We start from the raw sequence: 23,533 nt of genomic DNA, 5'->3' as shown, positions 1-23,533 counted from the left end.
CATTTTAATTAAAAATATTTTTACTAGTTTATTAATCATAATTTTTTAGGTTAATTGATTGAAAATAAAAAGACATATATATCAATAAATAAATAATAAAAAAATTATTAAATAGATCAAAATCAAATTTGATGGATTAACTCAATTAAGACCCTTTGATACAATGGTTAAAATGCACGGTCCAATTTTGGCCCATTTAGTGAACGACCAATTATTTTGTTTGGATCCCTACTAGAATGAAGACGACTTGATGCGTCTGCGTACAAGCTCTAATGGGTTTGGAAAAAGGCCGAGATGGGCCGGGCCTTGCTCTACACAAAAGCTTGTATCAATCCGAGTCGAATCAGTTGGACCGTCAAGATTAATTTTATGCCTTACAAATAATTTCCCGAAACCCTAATTGTTTTCGTTCATTCCGCCTCCATCTCTTCGGCGGCAGTGAGGCTACTCGGCGAAAATCATCGGTAACTGTATTCCTTGCATCTCTCAAAAGCCAAAAATTTACTTTCTTTTATATATCATCAAGCTCTAGATGTATTCTTTACAGTTTTTATTCGTTCTTTTTTTCTTTTTTTAATGATCTTGCAGTTTCTTTTTAAGCTGGATGTGATTCTGCTTTTCTTATATGCCCTACAATCCATTTTTCTTTTGTTTTCTTGATGTTGGTAGATCTGTGTTGGGATGATCTTTTCGTTTGCTATAATGCCTTCCTCAAATTGGTGTTCCTCTACCTAGAACAGCAAACCTTATGCGAAGAGAATGAATTGACTAAATCGAGTGGCTTAATGGTCAAATCTGGTAAACTGGTAGGTGGATCAAACAATTATGGTGACAATAACACGTGAAAGAATTTGTTCACAAATGATGTGGTGGTCAATCTATATTTTTGGAACGCTCATAATAAACTAGATTTATACAAAATTGGAGAGATGATTTATTGTTATAAAAATAGTGTGGCTAGTTGTAGGTGTTTTACTTGAAATTCATCCAATGAATACTTGAGCCAGGCATGTTCACATATGATGTGAATTTTGGAGAGTTGAAGGTAATGAATCAATGAACAATTAATGACATGTTCAATGATATAGTTAACAATTCTATTCCCTTGGTGTAGTCCTTCCTTTCCTGTTATAGAGTAGGTCAGTTTATGATAATTTTAGATGTTGATGTGTGAGTCAAGCATTTGGGATTAGTGGAGTAGTATGAATGAGTATTCTGCTTCTTATATGAATACATGTCCATTATAAGTAGAGCATTGTGATTCATGATGGGTTTTCTTGTTTAACTAAGAGTGCAGCTCATGTATTTTGTTTATACTTTTAATGCAGGCAAGTAACTTGTTTGTGGTTTACTGCGTTGTTCCTGATGGCACCCCCCACCAAAGGTATGAGGAGCCAACTGTTTTGATGCTTCCATTGCCTTAATCTAATATTGTGATTTAAGATATTTATCCTTTGTCTAATTCTCTTAATCTGCAATTCTTCATTATAAAAGGGTAAAGTTCTGCAATGCTAAATTAGCCTGCTTAGCCTTTGTTTCTGTTTACATTTCGCAAACATCTTGAAGAACTTATTTATAAAAGCATCTGGATGTAATAGTATTTAGCGGAATGAATGATAACCACAAGAGCTGTTTGAATCACTTTCGTAAAGATTGTGATACTGTAAGGGTTGTTTGAATCGGAAAAATATGCCGGGATGATGAAAATAGGGCTTGAACTATTCTACTTATATAAATAAGCTGAGTCAACTGGAGCATAGTTGTAGGGTCCTCATTGGGTTAGTGCTACCAATCACATATTTGCTCATCTCCTCATTGCTTTTACCTAATTTACTAGAATTATTCCTAGGAGTGTGACTAGAAGCTGATAGGAAACACTTGGATTCGCAAGTGTTTCTATCCCAAACCCGTAAAATTACAGCAGCCAACTGCTGTCCACAGCAGCAAAACAGCAGAAAAACAGGGAAAACGCAGCAGGAAATTGGAAAATGAGGAGAAAAACACAAGATTTCGCTTGTATTTCACTAGAAATCAAAGAAAATAGAAAAGATACAATTGATCCTCAATTCGAGAGGAGGATCGATCTCTCCCAAATCTCTAGACGCCGCTAGAGCCCAAAGAAAACCTAAATCTAAGAGATCTCAAATTTCAGCCAAATTCAAGATGATCAAACCCCAAGAAAACCAACTATTTAATGCATACAAATCAAAAGGAAATCCCTAAAAAGTCCCTACATTCAAATTTCCCTCTCAAAATCAGGGCTTGAACTCTTCTGCTTATATGAATAAGCTGAGTCAACTGGAGCAAAGTTGTAGCGTCTTTATTGGTGGTTTAGTGCTACCAAGCACCAACCAATCACATATTTGCTCATCTCCTCATTGCTTTCACCTCTTTTACTAGAAACATTCCTAGGAGTGTGACTAGAAGCATAGCCTGTAAAGAAACATTAGTTCATTTTTCTTGGTGTGGCTAGACATGTTTAATCAACCTTTCATGTTTGGCTGAAACCCACATAATCTCAGTTCACAGTACTTTGATACAAATTATTGGAATTTGTTTTTTGTTGTGTATAAAGGGATACATTAACTATATAAACTTTGGATTGACAAGTGTTTCAGAAGTTCCACGCTAGCAAAATGATGTCTATAATTCTGATGGATTTAATAAGTAGCAAGGAAGAATCAGTTTTTGCTAACAAAGGAAAAGATGCATCTGCTTGTTCTTTTATTTTAGTCTTATTGACATAACTTTTGGTATTGATTCTCGGCGATATGATACTTAGAAAAGGATTTACTTTTCGTGGCAAGTGTCTTCTCATTTACTTTCATAGAACCATGAACTAATACACACATTACTTACATGTATTACTGTTAAAATTGCAACTTTTTGTTTGACAAGGCAAGTCAGCAAGCTTTAAAACAAGGCGTTTATCATGCTACACATTATTTAATATGTTAAATTTATATGCATTCTCGTGTTTGTATTTTGCATGGGAAAATTGGGAAATGAATTATCCTATTGAGCAATGGATTTTTCATTCTCTTATATTTGATGCTGAAAATTATCATATTTGGTTACATGTGTTGTACATCTGGAGACTCAACCTAAATTCAAAACCCTATTAGAAAAAAAAAATCTATATTCAATCTAAAATGCTGGTCATATATATATTCTGTGGAGTTCTGAATATTTTTTTAGCTTCTTCTATTGATGCTCGCTCATTTCTAGCATTTATCTGTAATCAGCTGCATCCAAAAAGACTGATGCCAAGGCTCAAGCTGTTAAGACCGCGAAGGCAGTGAAGTCAGGGGCTTCATCTATTAAGAAAAAAACCAAAAAGATTCGAACTTCTGTGACTTTTCACCGTCCAAAGACACAGAAGAAGCCTGGGGAGCCAAAGTATCCCAGAATCAGCGCTCCTCCCAGAAACAAACTAGACCATTATCAAATCCTCAAGTATCCGCTAACAACAGAATCCGCCATGAAGAAGATTGAAGACAACAACACTCTTGTCTTCATTGTTGACATTCGAGCAGACAAGAAGAAGATCAAGGCTGCTGTCAAGAAGATGTATGACATTCAGACAAAGAAAGTTAACACTCTGATCAGGTTAGCGGCCTTGCTTGTCATTCTCTGTAGCAATTAGAGCAATTTTGTTTTACAATTCAATATATGCAAATTTCATTTTATTTCTATTCTACAGGCCTGATGGGACGAAGAAAGCTTATGTGAGGCTGACTCCGGATTACGATGCCCTTGATGTTGCGAACAAAATTGGTATAATCTGAAGTTATCTGTGGAAGGTCTTATTTTGTTGCTGAACTAGTTTCGTTTAGCTTTATTCGAAGGTGAACAGATTTGAGAATTTTGTGTATTTTTCTAGTTTTCAGTTTGTATTAAGCTTCTTGTGCTTACTGTTGAACAAGTTGGCTTAGTGTAGACTTGATTACGATGTCTTGTTTGGAAATGGCTTATTCCTTTGTTGAACTAATGTTTCATCTATGCTCCTCAATCATAATCGTTTTTCCAATCTGTTTCTTCTCTTGCTTGCCTATCACGTTCTTAATAACAAATTCTTGTATAGTTTGAATTAGTAATGGAGAAATATTCTAAACTATCTCTTAATATCAATACTACATGATGAACTTTTATGATAGAATTTGTTTATATTTGTTTCACCTACATGATTCATTGAACATGCTCATAATGATAAGAATTTTAACAGAACTTATTACTAAATAACTAACAAAGTGAGATTAAAAAGGAACGTTACTTTGCAATCAATGAGATTTCTTTCTTTTCAATAGCCGATTCTCTTATCTTTTAGGCTGTTGTTTCATGTAAGCCCGGCTTGCATGTTTGCACAATGGAAAGTGGTTATATCTAAAATAAGATTTTGTTTGGGACGTTTTTTTAATTACTTCTTAAAGCAACATTTTAGTTAAAATGCTATTTGAAGCAGAAGTAAGAAAGTTGTCTCAAAAGAAGCCTTAGACTCTATGCTATGTATCTATGCTGTTCGCTGCCAGCTCTAATTGAATGCGAAATACCGTGGCAATTTTGCGAGTTGAACACTGCAGCACCGATATTGTCATCTTACTGTTTACTAATATAAATTTTATAATGTAGAAAATTTGGCTATTAAGTATAGATTCTTTATTATTTATTTTTAAAAAGTAATAATTTATAACTTTATTTTTTAAAATTAAAATTATATTTTATGATAAAATATTCTTTTTTCATGTTAAGAAATGAAGTTCTGTTGAAGATTAATTATTGTATTTTGGAGTGTTCTTGTATTTTATATTGAAAAATATTGAAGATTGCCTAAGCCTTGTTATCAAATATCAAATAAGGTACTACAATATATGTATGCGGGCAAAGTTATGGTTGAATATCAAAGCTATATCAGATCATTAACTATCTGAAAATTATATATTTGAAGTCATATAGACAATAAAAGAAGATATTAACATGAGAGGAGAGCAATGCCCATTGCCATCTAGCCATTATTCATTTAAATCTAAAGTGAAAGAAAGTAATGGATGGCTGTCTCTAGTAGAAGAAGATTGATTACATCAGCCACAAAGTCCTATATGGGGTACTGATTGGGTACTCATTGGATACCCATGCTTTACTCGGACGGGCTTTGCCCACCCACACCCACCCATGGTGACTTTCGATATGCCATACCCACCTATACCCACCAACTTTCCATTTTTTTTAAAAGCAGTCTGTCAAATATTGATGGCCTTGAGGTTTGTTGTTCTTTGCTATGATTGCAAACTTTCAAGCTGCATAACAAAATTTATCGTAGTCGTAATGTGGTTAAGTGTTGCATACTACTTAGTGAGGATTGCATTAATATAATATATACGGTGATTAGCAATGTAAATAATTTTATCCCCCGATGTTCAGTACTCACCCATACCCACCCACAAGATCATGGACGTATCCATACCTATCCACACCCATTGGATATGAGTGGGTAGATGGATGGGAGGGTGTGGATATTGGTACTCAATGGAGGGCTATGATCAGCCACCATCTAACTCTTAAGATAAGAAAAACAGGGGAAATGAGTTCTAAATCGTCATTCTTATTTTCCTAAATAAGAATGAATGAAGACAGCTTGCTGCTCTCAACTGCAGAGGGGAGAAAATCCTACAGAAATTATCATCTTTGAATTTTTTTGTGAAAGAGAAATAAAGTTCTAATAAGATTTTAATCTCCAGAAAACGAATATAACCATTTTGATTCGAAGAAAAGATTGAGCTAGCTTTGGTTTGTACTTTCAGAGAGAGAAGAAACTTCCTTTGATTACCAAGAGAGAGACGAACTCCAAACTTTTGTTCTGCTTCAATCTCAAACAGGAAGATGAACCTCACTTCTCTGCTTTCGACAAGCCAAATAGAGGAACCAGACGCCCGCCCCTGGCAGTTCGCACGGTTGACTACCTCTTACTCATTTATCGTTCGTTGATGCTCGCTCGCTTAGGCCGCTCTCCTGACTGTATGTGTGTGAAGGGGTCTAGTCTAGTCAAGTTTTGACACTATGGAGCTCAACACGTCAGTCGGAAAGCGAGCTCGAATTCGAGCTCGTCCCACTATAAATGAGCTCGAGTTGGCTCGCGAGCCTCGCTCCTCGCTGTATGAGCAAGTCATCCGCCTATGTGTCCGAGCAAGTCATATGCGTCGTGAGCTCAAATTTGGCCGTCGTTCGACTGTCTGCAACCGGAACTGCAACCGTTGAATTCGCCTGCCGTTCTACCGTGTGAGCCATCCGTGCTTGTCCCATCGGCACGTGACACGTACAGACGCGACCGCCTCGAGCCACACGAGCCGCCTTGAATTCAAGTGGGATTAGATTAGGCGGGAATATTAAAACGTTTAGTACTAATTATTAGGGGGGATTATACCGAAAGATTACAACATTTACAATTAATAAAATAAAAGTATTTTAAAAATATAAATAGTGAATCGAGCCAGCTCATTGGTTCGCGAGCCTAGCCTCAATCAAGCTCGAGTTTGGGCTCGAGCTCAGCTCATGAGCTAGATAAATTTGGCTCACAGCCCATCAACTAGTTGACCTTGAACCAGCTCGCGAGCTAGTTTGACTCACTTACACTCCTACTTGATTGAAAGAAGACGAAGACCAAAAGAACTCTCAAATGAGAGATTATTCTGTGCCGACACCGGACGGGAGAACCCTCCGGTTTACGCTCAAGTACCGAGTGATACCGAGTACCGCTCGGTATAAGCTCTGTACCAGACATGCCACATTTTCATGAGGGTGTGGACTCGCACAGAATAATTTTTCTAAAAAAAAAAAACCTTCGCAGTCTCGGTTCCAGGCTTGTCGCACGCCAAATGCCCATCATGTCCTTGAGGAAATCTGATCCAATGGCTAAGGAGAGAGCTTGCTGGCCTTACTGGCCTTAATATCTCGCTGCCGTTGCCTACAACAGGTAAATGCGGGAAAATACACTGTAGCTACTACAGCGATCTCAACCGTTGGATGAATTTAACTTGATTTGGAAGGGATTAAAACTTTAAACTTCAAAGAAACTGATCAAGCTAAAATCGAATCAGATTTGAGTCCAATGTAACTCAACTTGATTTAAATTGGCTCGAAATGTTTTTATTTTGAGTTGGAACTCAGTAAAACTTGCTTCAATTATATTTAAATTGAAACTAATTTAGTTTGATTGAATTGGACTTTGAATATATTATAGTTCTTGATGCGTCCTTGGAGTATTCACGGCGGTAAATAAATATAAAAATTAACATCTTAGTTTTATAAGAAGATCAACATACATACAGATAAAATAATAGGGGTGTAACATTCATAAGGGACACTAAAGTTTTTAAGTGAAAATCCCTAAAAATGAGGAAAATGAATCCACAAGTGTTTCTAGTTGATTACAAATAAGGCTCCTCCTTGAGGGAATGTTTTGGCTCGATGTAACAAATATATATCATATAGAGTTTAGTACATGGTGGGGGTTGGAAGTATCCATGTTGACATGTTTGTTTGGTTGGTAGAACCATAGTTAGTGAGTGATGTAAGTCCGAAGGACTGAAGTCAGGTGACGGTAGTTAGAAGGATCATAGTCGAGCGACGGAGATTAAAAAGACCGTAGTTGGTGACAGTTGTCAGAAGGATAGTAGTCAGGTGACTGTAATCAAAAGGGTTGTAGTCGGCGGGAGACGGAGGTCATAAAGGTCATAGTTGGGTAACAGTGGTCAGGAGAATCGTAGTCGGGTGACAGTCGCTTCTCTAGATTGGTAGTTGAAGCGACTGTAGTCGACGGGCGACGGATGTCCGAGAGTCCTAAGTCGGTGGGCGACGGTGGTCGAAAAGATTGTAATTGGGCTAAAGATGTCAGAAGGACCGTTATCTGACAACGTAGGTTGTAAGGATCATAGTCGGTGGGCGATGATGATAAAAAAGATTGTAGTTGGCGACGATGGTCAGCTTGAAATCCGATGACAAGCAGTAGCCGAGCGAAAAGTCCAATGAAAGTTTGGCAACAGTCGGTGGTTGAGGAGCTTGGTGGCAAATGAGATGTCATATTTTTCTTCCTCTCGTCTCTTCTTTCATTTCCTCTCTTTCCCCCACCTTGCTTGATTCCTTTTCATGTAAAGAATGAGGGGTTCTTTATAATTTTTTAAGAATAACATGTTCAGTAAATAGAGAGAAGATTACACGGAAGTTGGGAGTGTTTTGATTGGACGTCCGATATTGTCTCCCTTGATTGTGTACCGTTTATTGAGTATTTGAGTATCTTAATGATATCAAAATTTGCTGATGTTGGGCTCATTGGATTCATCTTGTCAAGCTGCTCAATTCAACTAAAACACATCACATTTAGGGATCATTTGGTCATTCAATTTATGGTTTGAACATTCTAAATATGCTTTGAGTCTTTCATTTGGACTCATTTAGGCTCTAATTGGGCCGAATTTGGTGTCGTTGGGTTCGCTTTCGAAGGCGTTCAATTCGTCAATAAGTTTACTGAAATCGGAGTTTGGATGGTCGATAATTTAATTTTGGAAGTTTTCAACTCACTTTTGCCACGAGATTTTCTCCCGATCAAGATTTTTTTTGATGATATATCAATTCTATTCAGTTTAATCGATTCAAAATGAATTGACTCAGGTTGCCTTGGGTTGATATAATTCAATTTGATTTAGATTAATTTAATTTCTGTTCAAATTAATTTTATTTGGCTCTTGAACAGGCACTTTCATTCAATTGAAACTAATTTAAATTTATTTGATGAGTTTGAAAATCGTCAATTTGGTTTAACTCGACTCGACTTCAAAACAAGACGACGACGGTCATGATTTTGTTTCAAAAATGAGGTCAACAAGCAATAGTAATTGTAGCATTTTTGGAAGGCAAAATACAGAAAAAATATAAAATCTAAATAAGAAGAATAGTGATAGTTGTATTTTTCTCCGATAAAATATCTAAGAATAGACTTAGATGATTTGTTTTTTTATTTGATGGAGTCTTATGATAGATGGGCGATAATAATCGTTACATTGACAATGTTGAAAAAGAGATGAGGATGACTATTGGCATCGGTTGATAGCTAGCGACGACAATCATTAGAGTAAATTCAGGCATTCATCGTACGGTAACTTATATCTTGGATAAGTAAATATAAAAGATATTAATATGTAAATATATAAAAAGTTAATGATATTTATGTAAATCTCCTTAAATTTGTTGTTGGCCTATCAACTCTCAAGTAAAAAATCCTTAATTCTAATTTGTAATAAACTTAAATTCAATTAAATAATAAATAAATTTTAAAATTGGTTGAAATTATCTGCCCTAATTTAATTTTATATCTTCGATAAGTATATATATACTAAGTCCAATATAAATGCAGCACAGAAAAAATATTTTTTTCCAACGGCTATTTTCCGCTGAAAAATGACTAAAATTCATCAAATTGGTATTTCCGATGATAAAACACATGTTGGAAACTATTATCTGTGAAGAAAATTCACTGGAAAATTTAAAAACAAATTAAGAAAAATTCATTTTGTTCTTTTCCTTAAATTATTCATTTAAACCTTCTTCCTCAGTGCTGTGTCAATAAAATGAGCTAATCACAGGTGGTGTGGGACTAAACGAAGAGAGAAGTGCAACACAAAATGAACAGCTCACAGCCAAATAAAAATATGTTAACTTAAGTTAATTTTAAAAAGTTTAATTAGTTTAGTTAGTTAATTAGATAATTAGTTAAATTAGTTCGTTTAGTAAATTAGTTAATTATAAATTTTATCTTCAAATGTATTAGTTAAATTAGTTCGTTTAATTTTAATGCAGGCAAGTTACTTTAATTTGTAAATTTTATCTTCAAATGTATTTCCCAAATCTCATTGTTTAAAAAAAAAAGGTTTTGAAGTAATTGATGCTGCATATGCACTTCTGGTGTAGGAACCTGCACAAATGACTTCCAGCAAACAAGAGAAGTTCAATGGAACAGTGAAAACTGTATTAATATTTCAAAAGCTGATAGTTCTTCATCTTCCCTACCTTAAGTAAAACGGGTTCCTGAAAAGCTATACTAAAACGTTCTACTGAAATAAAAAAGTGCACAGCGCACAACAGTCCTAAAAGTAGCAACATAGCAGAATAAGATAGAATATTCTAACTAACTAGTCAGGCAAGGATAAGTTATTCCTCCGGTGTAGCCCGCTAAGATGCTCCGCATCAACTTCTCTCTATACAGTTCTTAATATTTTCTTGGCATATTATCTATTACAGGGGATGTCAATTTCGGGTCACGGGTCGGGTTCGGATCGACCCCGAAATTGACCTGGCACTATTCGGGTCAACCCGAACCCGACCCGTTTTTGAAAACGGGTCAGTTTTCTTGACTCGAACCCGACCCGCTTCGGGTCCGAGTCAACCCGACACGACCCGAATGACTCATTTCCAACAAAAAATTACTAGTTTTCTGGTAAAAAACGGGTCTATTTAGTCTTTTTCCGATAAAAAAATGGGTCTATCTCCTCTTTTTCGGGTAAAAACGGGTCAAAATCGGGTCAATCTTGGGTTCCCGGGTCAAAATCTGGTTTTCGGGTCAAAATCGAGTCAATTTCAAGTCAAAGGGTTGACCCGAACCCGTCCCGTTCCGTTTCGGGTTTGGGTTGACCCTAACCCGAAATTTTCGGGTAGGATTCGAGCCGGATTTTCAAGTCGTATCAAATATTGACACCCCTATGACTATTAGCTCGCTCATTTCAAACATTTATCTGTAATCAACTACATCCAAAAAGCCTGATGTCAAGGCGCAAGCTGTGAAGGCTGCAAAGGTAGTGAAGTCAAGTGCTTCATCTATTAAGAAAAAAGATCAAAAAGATTCAAACTTCTGTGACTTTTGCCGTCCAAAGACATTGAATAAGCCTGGGAGCCAAAGTACCCCAGAATCACTGCTCCTCCCCGAAACAAACTAGACCATTACCAAATCCTAAAGTATCCGCTAACATCAAAATCTGCCATGAAGAAGATTGAAGACAACAACACTCTTGTCTTCATTGTTGACATTCAAGCTGACAAGAAGAAGATTAAAACTACTGTCAAGAAGATTGAGAATTTTTGTTTTTCTAGTGTTCAATTTGTATTAAGCTTCTTCTTCTTCTTACAGTTGGGTTATTGTAGATTCGATTACGATGTCCTCTTTTGTTTTTCTACTAGTTAGCACATCATAACTGTACATATATGTACGGCTTTAACTCCAAGTCAAAAACCTTCTTGATGCTTATTGTAAAAATTTCAACTATGATGTGCTTTGTATTGAATCACCGTGTACTCCAACAAGAGAGTGTGTAGGCCCAACTGCGACCAAAGCATTTAGTTGTTCTTCAGGCAAGTTGGTTCCAGCCCAGTGGCCACTAAGCTTCCTTGGTAGTGGCTTGCCAGTGGACTGCTTTTTCTTTCTCTACTAGAGTACAGTAACCTACTAATTTTATACTTGGATTCTGTACTACCGACTTCAATGCTTTGCTTGCTCTACAGGCGCAAGAACCTACTAATTTATACTTGGATTCTGTAGCAGTGGTTGTACTACTTTTCTTTCTTTACAGGAACATATTCTACTAATTAATAGATCGGTTAATTGGGAGTTTTAACTAGGGCTGCAAGCGAATTAAGCGTTCGACAAGCTACTGATTGTTCGGTTTGATTAAAACTCATTTGTGATCGTTTAATTAACTAAATTCGATCCTTAAATAAACAAGCTTGAACACTAATGTGTTCGGCTCATTTATGTTCGCGAACAACATCATTTAAAGTTCGTGATGTTGTTTGAGAACATGCTTGACATTAAGCTCGATAAAAGCTTGATTCGTGAACAAATTGTTCATGAAAAAATATAAGATGAATCATAGATTGTTTGTTCGTGAACGAGCTCATTTGGTAGATTGAAAACACTAGTTATATATATTCATGAACTTGCTCATTTGTTAACTCAAGAATACTCATTAGATATGTTTATAAATATGCTTGTTTGATAGTTTAAAAAAAAAATCGTTAAATATGTTCACGAATATAGCTCGTTAAGGCTCGTTTGTTTAAAACTCGATAAGTATTAAACGAACAGTATATGAACTGAACATGAACCAAACATGAACACTCATTAGTTTAAACGAACCAAACATGAACACTAACAATAAATCTCGAATGAAACAGGAACCGAACTTGAACAAGCTGCTAATAAATGAACTCAAACATAAACACTCACATACTCAGCTCAATTCGGTTCATTTGCATCCCTAGTTTTAACTATTAACTAAGGCTTCGTTTGTGATGACTTTCTTACTGCTTCTTAAAGCAACTTTTTGCTACAAAAAAATTATTTTTTGTACAAAAAGGTTGCTTTAAAAAGCAATGAGAAAGTCGTCCCAAATAAAACCTAAGTCTTAGACATGAAATTTATGTATATGATATATGCATAAATTTGCCTTAATTAGTTTAAATATTCCAAAATACAAAGCAAATTTGCTTCTGAAGTCCTTTTTAGTTGTCTTGTTTTTATCTTTTCAGGCATCATGTGCTGTACATAGCTTTCGGTGGAGCTCTTCTTGTATTTTCTCTCAGTCCTTTTCATGTCCGAAGGTCAGGGAATGGGTTTAATTTGTACTGGATGATTATGTCTAATCTATACTTAGAAGGGGTTTTGGTGTAGTGATCTATGATTTATTGCCCACTAATATTTTATTAATGTATTTATTTTGCTTTTAACCCTTGGCACTGTAGAATTTAAGGATCACGAGTCTTCCGTGAACTGTTAGCAGAAGTACTCAGCCCATAAAAAGTAAAATCAAACAGTTGATCAATTAATATGTAAGTTAGTTCTTCAAGGTGGGCACTACTCTACCGTTATGTGACTTAGGTTCTAAAGTTTTTTTTATTTTATTTTATTTTTTTTTTATTTTTTTTTGTGACAAGGAACCGTTCGCTGTCACGTTTGACTTTGTTGAGCGCGCTTAGTAGTTCATAAATTCTGGCCGACCTACCGGACTACCCACGCCACTGTACCCGCAGCCAACGCTTGAGTCTACCGCTGAAGGGGCGACTGCCGCTTGAGGGAAACAAACTCAGGATAGGGGGTTCCCAATCGAGCACGCCCACCAACCGAGCTAAGCATCGGTGGGTTAGGTGCTAAAGTTAAGTCTCCTGCTCTATGAAGTTTAATTTAGTGGATTCTGGCATCTCATGCATTATTAGCTGACAAATTGCCATTAATCTAATGGAAAACAACTCTCTTTTTTTTTGGGACCCGAGGTATTCAGCCATTAACACCTCCTTATAAGAGGTGCTTGAGGGCGTAACTAATCCCTCAGCTGACCTAGAAGAGTCTCCCACCCCAAAACCTTATGTCCCGCACTTTATTGGACCCCACTTAAGAGGTGATGCTACTCGAGGGAACTCGAGCACGAGTTGAGGGTACCTAACCGTACTTATCCACCAACCAAATTAAGCATCTATGGGTAACAACTCTCATTTAAAACAGGTATGGAGGACTCTCTTTGCAGTTAAAACTGTCCTGAAAGGAGAATCTATACTGTACTGTATCTTCAGCCATGAAAGCTATTGGGACCACTGTTAAGAGCACCATTTTTAGTGATGACAGATCTGATACAGTTACATGATTAAACCTATGAGATCTTAATTTGTGCTATGGAGATGGTGGAGGGTTTAGTGGGGCTGGTCTCCTTGCTTCCCTACCAGTAGTTGTGGATCCTTCACCTTTTAAGGCTTCTATTTGAAGCACAGTGGAGAGAGATTGAGAGCAGTTGGCTTTGTTGATTGGTTGGACTCTTATGTTCTTTAATAGTGCTTACTATTATATATTATTATTTTTGATTGAATATTTAAACTAGATTTTTACCTTTGATGGTTTGAAGTGGTAAGTTTTGTAATACAAGAATTATGCAATGATATCAATAGAACAAGCAAGCTTGCATTGTTGGCCTTAAAGGAGATAGTGACGATCCAGACCTTGATGAAAAACTAGTCTAGAAAAAGTTACTTAACTAGCAATATATATTGATAAATGTTAGCCAAGCATACAAAGTTTGATGTATTTTCCTATTACAAACTCCTATTCTTCTTGACATGCCATTGCTAGTCCCTTGATGCCCATTCCTACTGTTTCCATAAAAAACCGTTATTCTTCTTCACATGCCACCATACATCCTTCGACAATATTCTTATTACGAACATCTTACATGCTTCACATGACAACAATCTCGTTAATGCATGCCTCCAACAAGCTCCGATGATGAACTTCTTTTTTGCTTCATGAGATGACAATCGCATCGACGTTTTTTAGTATGAATGATGATAGTTCGGACGAAATGGTGAGTGAATTAGATTCGAATGTGCAAGGCTTTGGACAATGGTTCGAATGTGCAAGAGTTTGAACTATGATTCAAACCAATTTGAATTATTTTTGGCGGGTTCAACTTCAAAAAAATAGCGTGGCAATACAAGATGTTCTCTCTCATTGAAGGTAATATTACTCAAAATTAACTTTAAATCATATTTCTTTATGAAAATAAATAACAAAGATATTTGTCCAATTAGGCATGTAACAAGGGATGTGTCATCAAATATCTCTGATGTAAAAAGAATTCGTCTTTACCAGACACGAATCTCAAGACAAAGTTGAGTTAAAAGCTTCCAAATTAAATTATAGGACCATCTAAGCTCTGATTTTAGCAAATTTATAATTGAACTGAACGTCTTGAAAAGACAACCCCAAAGACACCAAAATTAGTCAAATCAAATCTTGAATGAGCCCAAATAAAGGGTTCAAAACATATTTGAAGTGTTTAAAGAATAATTTAGATTACCAAACAAATTCCAAACATAGCAATCTTTTAATCAAATCGAGTGCCTCAACGAGACAAATCCAACCATCCTAAGATCAACGAATTCTGATATCATTAAGACATTTAAATGACCTATAAAAAGTCCATGACCAAAGGGATCAATATCGGCCGTCCTTTCAAACCACTCCTATCTTGACCTTGATCCTCGCCATATTTACAAGTCATGTCACTCTTAAAAAATTATAAATAGCCCCCATTGTTCTCATGAAAGGGAGATGAAGAAGAGAAAATAGAAGGGAGGAGAAGGGATAGTATGGGAGTTTATTTTTCGCCGACCACCGTCAGAGTTCTTCTTGACCACCGTTGGACCTCCGTCCATTCTTCGACCACCGTCAGAGCTCTTCCCGACCACCATTGGACCTCCGCCCTTTCGTCGACCCTTTTTAGAATTCTTCCCGATCACAATTGGACCTCCGCACCGTTCTTCGACCATCGCCAGAATTCTTTCTGACTAACACTGGACTTGCACCTGTTCGCTAGCCTTCATCAAACTTTTGCTAGACTTTCATCCAACCACCAACTATCGTCGAACTTTGCCAGACTTTCATCCAACCACCAACTATCGCCAGAATTCTTTCTGACTACGATCCTTCTGACCTCTGTCGCTAGATTACAATTCTTCCAACCTCCGTTGTCGCCAGACAAAGGTTTTTCTAACCATTGTCTCTAGCCAACAATGATCCTTCCAACCTCTATCACTAGACTGCAGTCCTTCCAACCTTCGTCGCTAGACAACAGTCTTTCTGACCACTGTCTCCCACGGACTACGGCACTTCCAACTACCATCATCCGATTACAATCCTTCCGGACTTACATCGCTTGCCGACTATTATCCTGCCAACCAAGCAAATATGTCAATACTGATTCTTTTAATTCCCACCATGTATTGCACTATATAAGATGTATATTTGTTACATTAAGTCAATGTCTCCCCCCCAATGAAGGACCGCATTTGTAATTGACTGCAAATTATAGTAGATTCATTCAAATTAGATCAGGCCCCGTGGTTTTTCCTTCTTTTCAGGGGTTTCCATATAAAAACTATGATGTTTCTTATGAACACTACACCCTACTTATATAATTGTATGTTTGTTGGATCTTCGTACAAGAATAAGACGTTAAACTTTATATTTCTCTACCATGTTAAGTGTAATCATTTAAAAAAAAAAATCTCTAAGATTATATCACAAAAATGCAGCATTGCCAGCAAAAATATTAAACAAATTGACCCAAGAAAACTGAGGAACGACTTGTACATTATAAAAACAAGCAAAATTTTGAAAACCATCCAGGTTTAGACATTAACGTTCCTCATTATTTTTTAGAGTATTGCTTCATTTGGGACTTCATTCTCATTGTTTTGTTTTTCGGATCACAGTCATAATTTTTTTGTTAATTATTGATTTCAAAAAATTTTATGCTAGAAAATTATTTTTTCTTTACAAATAGTTTTACAATCATCTTTATAAAAATTATAGTCGTCCCAAACAGACCTTACATTTTGGATAGCTCTAGCTTTTTATGAAGTTGATTATATATAATTTCGTTTGGGATGGTTTTTTTACTGTTTTATGAAATAGTTTTTAGTACAAAATTTTTTAGTTTAAGAAATTTTTGTACTAAAAAATTACTTTAGAAAAATAGTAAAAAAATAATTCCAAACGAAACATATAAAGCTATAAAAAATAACTTCCTAGTGTCAAATTTTTTTTGAAAACAACGAGAAAATAATAGTCAAATAAAAATGCAGTTGATGTCTAAAAGCCAAAATAGTAAAAAAAATGTCTCAAAAGAGGACTAAGAGTCAGTTTGGGATAACTTTTTTATGCTTTCTAAATATAAAAAAGCTATCTCAAAATGAAGCCTTAGTTCTCATTTAATTATACTTTTGTAATTTATTTAGATTATATAGAAGTTGGATTAAATATTAATTTACATCGGCATTTGTATGTTTATTATATATGAAAGCTATCGATAAAATCAAAATAAAAATAAAAAATGCTCTATAGGAGGAGAGATTATTAGGCGCAGAGTGTGGATGGGGAGAACCGTCCGCACAAGTCTTATTCCGTGCTAGGTACCGGCACTCTATACCGTTGGGTACCGCTAGATATTCAGACGGTGCACACTCCGCACCTAAATAGGGGAGTGTTTTCTTTAAAAAATTAAATATTAAAACCGCGTCCAAGAGAGTGTCAGACTAAAATTAATTATTTTTTAATAATGCTCCTATTTTTTAAAATATATTTAGATCTGCTTGCAGACGAGTTGGTCGACGAAAGAAAAATTCCTCCCTCGCGCGCAGAAATTTTGCCAAAAAAACTCAAAAAAGATAAAATTATGATCTATATATTGCTTCAGTTATTTAAAAGTTTTATTTTAATTTCTTAACGATTTAAATTGGGATTTGAATAATCCTACGTAAGGATTAATTTTGTCCCTATTTAAAAAATCGAAGGATCAAATGGTATAGTCGAAGATTATTTGTCAAATTGGCACTTTTCTCAATTAATGATCTTATTGTTATATGCAACAGATGAAAAAAAAAAATTCATTATTTTTTGTCAAAAATTGTCGAAAATATTATTTTACACAATTTTTCTACACAATATTATTTTCAGTACATCCGGCATTGATTTAGTAAAGCTAATCAAAGTCTTTTTCCTTTCGGTAAGAAAATCTATTTTATGGTTTTAAAAAATGGTATTACTTTTCAAATAAATTTTTTTATGAGGTCTACTCGTTTGGAGACTCAATCAAAGATATGCTATTATTGGATTGAATTTTTCTTAGTATGATATCAATTTGATGTCCCAAATATTTCATTTAATTGGCATAAGTCTTGTTGCGTCATGGAATATTCGAGGCGGTAGAGAAATATAAAGCTTAATGTCTTAGCTTTGTGCAAAGATCTAGCACACAATCAGATAAGATTGAGGACATAGTATTCATAAGAGACAACAAGATTTTTAGAGGAAAATCTTGAAAAAGGCAAAAAATCACGGGGCCTGACCCAGTTTGAAGGAATCCACTATTATTTATAGTTGATTACAAATGAGGCCCCTCCTTGGAGGGAAGGCCTTGGTTTGATGTAGCAAATCTACATCATAAAGAGTGCATTACATGGTAGAAATTGGAAGAATCATAATTGATATGTTTGTTTGGTCAGCATAACAATAGTTGCCGGACGATGAAGGTTAAAAAGATCATATTCGGGTGACGGTGGTTGAAAGGGTCATAACGGGTGACGGAGGTCAGAAGGATCGTAGTCGGGTGACGATGGTCAACGGGACTGTATTCTGCGGGCGATAGAGATCAGAAGGATTGTAATCGACGGGCGTTGAAGGTTGGAAAGATCGTAGTATGATGACAGAGGTTGGCATGACCGTTGTCTGGCGATATAGGTTGAAGGGACCATAGACGGTAAACGTTGGAGGTCGGAAAGACCGTAGTATGGTGATAGAGTTCGAAAGGACCGTTGTCGGTGCGCGAGGGAGATTAGAAAAATTGTATTTGACAGTTAATGGAGGTCCGAAGACCATAATCTGACGACGGTGGTCGGAAGGACTGTAATCTGGCAACGGAGGTCGGAAGGACCATAATTTGGTAATTGAGGTCGGAATGACCGTAGTCTGGAGATAGAGGTCGGAAGTACCATTGTTGGTGGGCAACGGAGATTGGAAAGACCATAGTCTGCAGTTGACGGTGGTCGGAAGGACCATAATCTAGCGATTGAGGTCGGAAAGACAGTAGGTGGCAGCGTGTAAGTCTGGAAAAAGTCTTGCGTTAGTCGGTGGTCCGACAGAAGTTCGGGTATCAAGTGATGGTTTGGTAGAAGTTCGGCGTTAGATGGTGGTTTGACATAAGTTTGGCATCAGTCGATGGTCTAGCAGAAGTCCAGGCATCAAGTGGTTGTCCAGTAAAAATCCTACGTTAGGTGGTGGTTCGATAGAAGTCCGATGTGAGGTGGTGGTCCGACAGAAATTCGGTGTCAAGTGGTGGTTCGAAAGAAGTCTGGCGTCGCTCATAAATAGGAGGAAAATCAAGGGCAAATTGAGAATGGTTTGGATGGACGGTCGATGTTGAATCCCTTGATTGTGGATCATTTACTGTGCATTTGAATGTCTTAGTGATATTAGAATTCATCCATCTTAGACGCGTTGGATTTGTCTCGTTGACCTGCTCGTTTCAACTATAAGCATGTTATGTTTGGAAACTGTTTGGTAATCTAAATTGTGGTTTGAACCATCCAACAACGCTTCGGGTCCTTGATTTGGACTTATTTGGGCTTGGATTGAGTCGAATTTTTTGTCGTTGGGTTCGTATTTTTGAGACATTTAGTTCGACTGTAAGTTTACTGAAATTAGAGTTCGAATGGTCCAAATTTAATTTTGAAAGTTTCCAACTTGATTTTGCCTCGAGATTTGTGCCTGGTAAAGATAATTTTTTGATGATGTATCAAGTCTCAATATATTATTTTATATTGAAAATTCTCGCAATTAAATCGAGCTTATACGAACTTCGATTGCACTTATCGTTTAATTGAACGTATCAAATAGACAAACTTAATAACACTAGAAGTGGATCAATTTGAGTTCAAATAAGCCAAAATCAGCCAAAATTAAACACTTAAGAATAGTTAAAAACTTTTGGACATTAATTGAAAGGCTGAACGATCTCCAACTCTTGCATGCTTGTTATTAAATTAAGCAATTCGTTGAGATGAATTCATGAAGCTCATATTCATTTGATTATGAGATCTTCAAGGCACTTAAATTATAAATAAAAGAATTATTATCAAAGGATTAATTTCGAATCATATGATGAAATGCTATAAAATTTAGATTGAATTAACAAAATAGAACTCTTAAAATACTATTAAAAATCCATATTCCCTGCCTGAAGGAGAAGAATACTTGAGTTAAGGCACAACCTAGTGATTTGAATAATTCTATAATTTTACTTGTCATTCAATGCAAATGACACCACCAGCCAAATTTTTTGTCCAAAAGTTGACGCAAGTCAAATTTTGATCGATAGTCATTATTTGAATTATCAGTCTAACCATTATTGCTCGACTACTATGATCCATTTTCTATCAATTATATATTGTCTAGTCATTGTAATGAAAAGTGGACATGAATTTCAAATTCATAATAAATTGCATAAGATCCAATAATATTTTTTCTTTTGCTAATTTTTCATATAAAAATTCCTAACTCTCATATAGTTCCTTTTTCTCTATAAATTTATTGGATATTTTTTTTGAAAAATATGATATAAAATTATTAAAATGCAAAAATTCAGAATTTTTTAGCACCAAAAACAAATAATTTCAATAAAATTTTCTTAAAATATATTATTAATAAAACTAATATTAATGATGATGTGACATAAATTATTATATAAATCTAATAAATATAATTTTTTTAATTATTTTTAAGTGAAGCAGTTTGATTGGGACCATTGGATCTCTTGGGTGCATTGCCTGGGGGAATGCACTTACCCACGTGCTCGTTTCGGCTTTCCGTGGTCCCCACAGCCTCCATTCGCCGCCACTATCGGCTAATCACGTTACGCCACCTGTCATGCAATAATTGGACTGTTGTCTTCACCTACCAACGCCTGCCCGACAGCTCAGCCGCATTTTGGCTTTACCTCCCGCTTGCCTGTCGCGCCCCGTTCCCTTTAAAACCAAATAAATTTATATTATTATTAATTGTCGTGAGACAACTTAACTGATTAAATTATTCTTTTTTTATTTTATTAATATAAATTTTATATTTGACATTTAACATTAAAAATAATAAAAGTTCCACGTGGAGATATGAAAAATTGACACGCAGTTTTTTCAGATAAGCTCGTAGCTAAGCTTCAACGCTAAAAAATTGACACATTAAATAAATATCTTTATATTTTCATTTTTTAGTATTCTGTGATTATTTTATGAAAAATAAACCAAAAACAAAAGCTATCAAAGTTTATAATAATTTCTTTATTTTTTCAAAATGTATTTCAAAAATAAATTATATAATATCATATAATTTATTTCTGAACAAATTTTCAACAATTTCATTGACCTTGATTTTCGATGTAGCAGTTCGAATATTGGAGAAGCATTTTTTTTGGATATTCAGAATATTTAAGATAATTTTTTTTTTAAATTCTAATTAGGTATTCATTTGGGATGACTTTATTGTTTCTTAAAATAACTTTTTAGTATAAAATTTAGATTTCGTTTGGGACGACTTTTTTACTTAATTCATAAAACAATTTGTAGTACAAAAATTTAAATTTTTATACTAGGAAGCTGCTTTAAGAAGCATTAAAAAATTCATCTTAAATGAAGTCTTAAGCGTCGTTTGGAATGTCTTTCTTACTGGGTCATAAAGTAGCTTTTTAGTACAAAATTTAAAATTTTTACACTAAAAAGCTACTTTAAAAGTCAGGAAAAAAAGTCATCCCAAACTAAGCCTTAATTTTGTACTAAAAAGTTATTTCAAGAATCATTAAGAAAATCATCCTAAATAAAGCCTAAAACTTTAGATCAAAACTCTCAATCAATAAATTAAAGTTTTATTTAGGACTGCTTTCTTAGTGCTTTTTAAAAATAAAAATTAAATTTTTACACTAAAAATCTGTTTTAAAAAAGCACTAAGAAAAACATTTCAAAGAAAATCGAAAACTTTATTTGACATAATTTTTTTACAACTTTTTAAAACAAATTTTTAATGCAAAATTTTAATAAAAAAATAGTTAAAAATCCGTTCCAAACGAAGCTTAAATTGATGCATAATGTTAGAGAAACGTAAGAAAGTGGTTGCAGGAGATCGTGGAAAGTAGGTCGCATTTTAGGGAGATGACGAATTTGACCGACCGATTTATTTTTTTACGGTAATGTCCGAAGGCAAAGAAGAATACAAATGAACGTTATATTCTTGGCGGGATGCCATCACGCTGGTTCGGTAAGCTTACCTCCGCAGATTTACATGGCTTTGTTTTCTTCTCTTCTATGACAACTAATTTGGTAATTACTGCTTTGGTGCACGTATTTGCAATTTAAAGATCGGTAAAGTGTAAACTAAAAGAATATTTAAAATATGGATAATTATTTAGTTGATCTTTAAATAATTTAGGGATTATTTTATTTCTATTTAGTTGAAAGTAAAGCAAATCTAAGATAATAATAATAATAATAAAAGTTTTAAAAGTGCATTGTGATGGTGCAATCTAGCAAAAGGCGGTGTCCCACATTAATGTAATATGGAATATATTATTGTTGCGGGGTGAAATATATGCGGCGGTAGAGTTTGTAAATTCACGTCTGAGCGTTGTACGAATATTCAGCACACAAACAGAAAAGAGAATGAACACAAGAAATTTTAAGTGGAAAAATCGAAAGAGGGAAAAACCACGGGGCCACGCCCAGTTGAAATAATTCCACTAGTGTTTATTTGAAGTACAAAGACCGATTCGTCTCGCAAGTCAAGATGATCGGTTTACAATCAGCTTCTAACAAAGTTACAAAGTTCTGCAAAATCCCGGCGTTTCCCGAAAATCTGGCAGAGTTCCGGCGTATTCAGGCGGCGGGAAGAGCTCCGGCGGTGGTCGAGGAGAAGATGATTCTCCCTTTCCCCTTTCTCTTCTTCTTTCCTTCTTCTTCTCTCTCTTCACTTGAGTCCTCTTGTGAAGAATGAGGGCTATATTTATAGTTTTTCAGGAGTGGCATGGCTTGTAAATATGTGTAAGATCAGGGGCGAATAGGGAGTCGTCGAATGGACGGTTGATGTTGAACCCTTCAATCGTGCAGAGTTCGTTGGACATCTTAAGGCCTTAGTGATGTTGGAATTCGGAGATCTTGAGCTCGTTGGATTCGTCTCGTCGAGCCGTTCGATTCGAGTATAAGCTCGTTAAAATTGGAGACCGTTTGGTAACTCAAATTGTGGTTTAAATCTTCCAACACGCGCTTCGGGTCCTTGATTTGGACCCATTTGGGCTTGGATTGGGTTGAATTTGGTGTCGTTGGGTTCGTATTTCCGATACGCTCAGTTTGACTGTAAGCTCGCTGAAATCGAAGTTCGGGTGCTTCCGAATTTAATTTTTTGAAGTTTATGAGTTGGGTTTTGCTTCGAGATTCGTGCCAGATCAAGATAATTTTATAATAACGTATCAATTATAATTACATATAGGACATTTTATTTTATTTTATAATGAACTAAAAAAAAATCTAATATATTGAAAATATCAATAAGGTCATAATCTATAGTATATGAAGGAGGTATCAAGAAGACGCATAACAGAAGGAGGAAGATGATATGAAAAGCTATCTTATTATATCATGATTTTACTGTTTACATGGATATACATAGATCTAAGCTATAAAAAAATCTAATATATTGAAAATATCAATAAGGTCATAATCTATAGTATATGAAGGAGGTATCAAGAAGACGCATAACAGAAGGAGGAAGATGATATGAAAAGCTATCTTATTATATCATGATTTTACTGTTTACATGGATATACATAGATCTAAGCTATACAATATTAACGGCTCATATTACGAGATAATAATCTAATGGTGGAGATAATACATGAAGGTTAACCCCCTA

The 23,533-nt window shown here is 35.3% G+C and overlaps 1 protein-coding gene across 2 annotated transcripts; it reads left to right on the top strand.

Annotated features, from left to right (window-relative positions):
• The first annotated feature begins 341 nt into the window (after positions 1–341).
• On the top strand, positions 342–4,030 carry LOC110112473 (60S ribosomal protein L23A-like). Of its 2 annotated transcripts, none has more exons than XM_020844716.2 (4): positions 342–464; positions 1,329–1,384; positions 3,246–3,609; positions 3,704–4,030. In XM_020844716.2, exons 2-4 carry the CDS (start codon positions 1,366–1,368, stop codon positions 3,786–3,788), a joined length of 468 nt encoding a protein of 155 aa, XP_020700375.1. In that variant the 5' UTR covers positions 342–464; positions 1,329–1,365; the 3' UTR covers positions 3,789–4,030. The 2 variants fall into 2 exon arrangements, with proteins under 2 accessions (XP_020700375.1, XP_020700384.1); XM_020844725.2 differs by lacking the exon at positions 342–464 and adding an exon at positions 670–806.
• Positions 4,031–23,533: the final 19,503 nt, after the last annotated feature.

This window comes from Dendrobium catenatum, unplaced genomic scaffold (genome assembly GCF_001605985.2).
Source record: "Dendrobium catenatum unplaced genomic scaffold, ASM160598v2 fragScaff_scaffold_908, whole genome shotgun sequence".
NCBI classification, from domain to species: domain Eukaryota; kingdom Viridiplantae; phylum Streptophyta; class Magnoliopsida; order Asparagales; family Orchidaceae; genus Dendrobium; species Dendrobium catenatum.
This window is presented reverse-complemented; position numbering and strand designations above follow the sequence as displayed.

Bases quoted from the DNA above. Each gene is read 5' to 3' on its own strand.
- LOC110112473 (XM_020844716.2), top strand. The intron at 3,610-3,703 runs GTTAGCGGCCTT...TCTATTCTACAG, and splicing joins AAAGTTAACACTCTGATCAG to GCCTGATGGGACGAAGAAAG.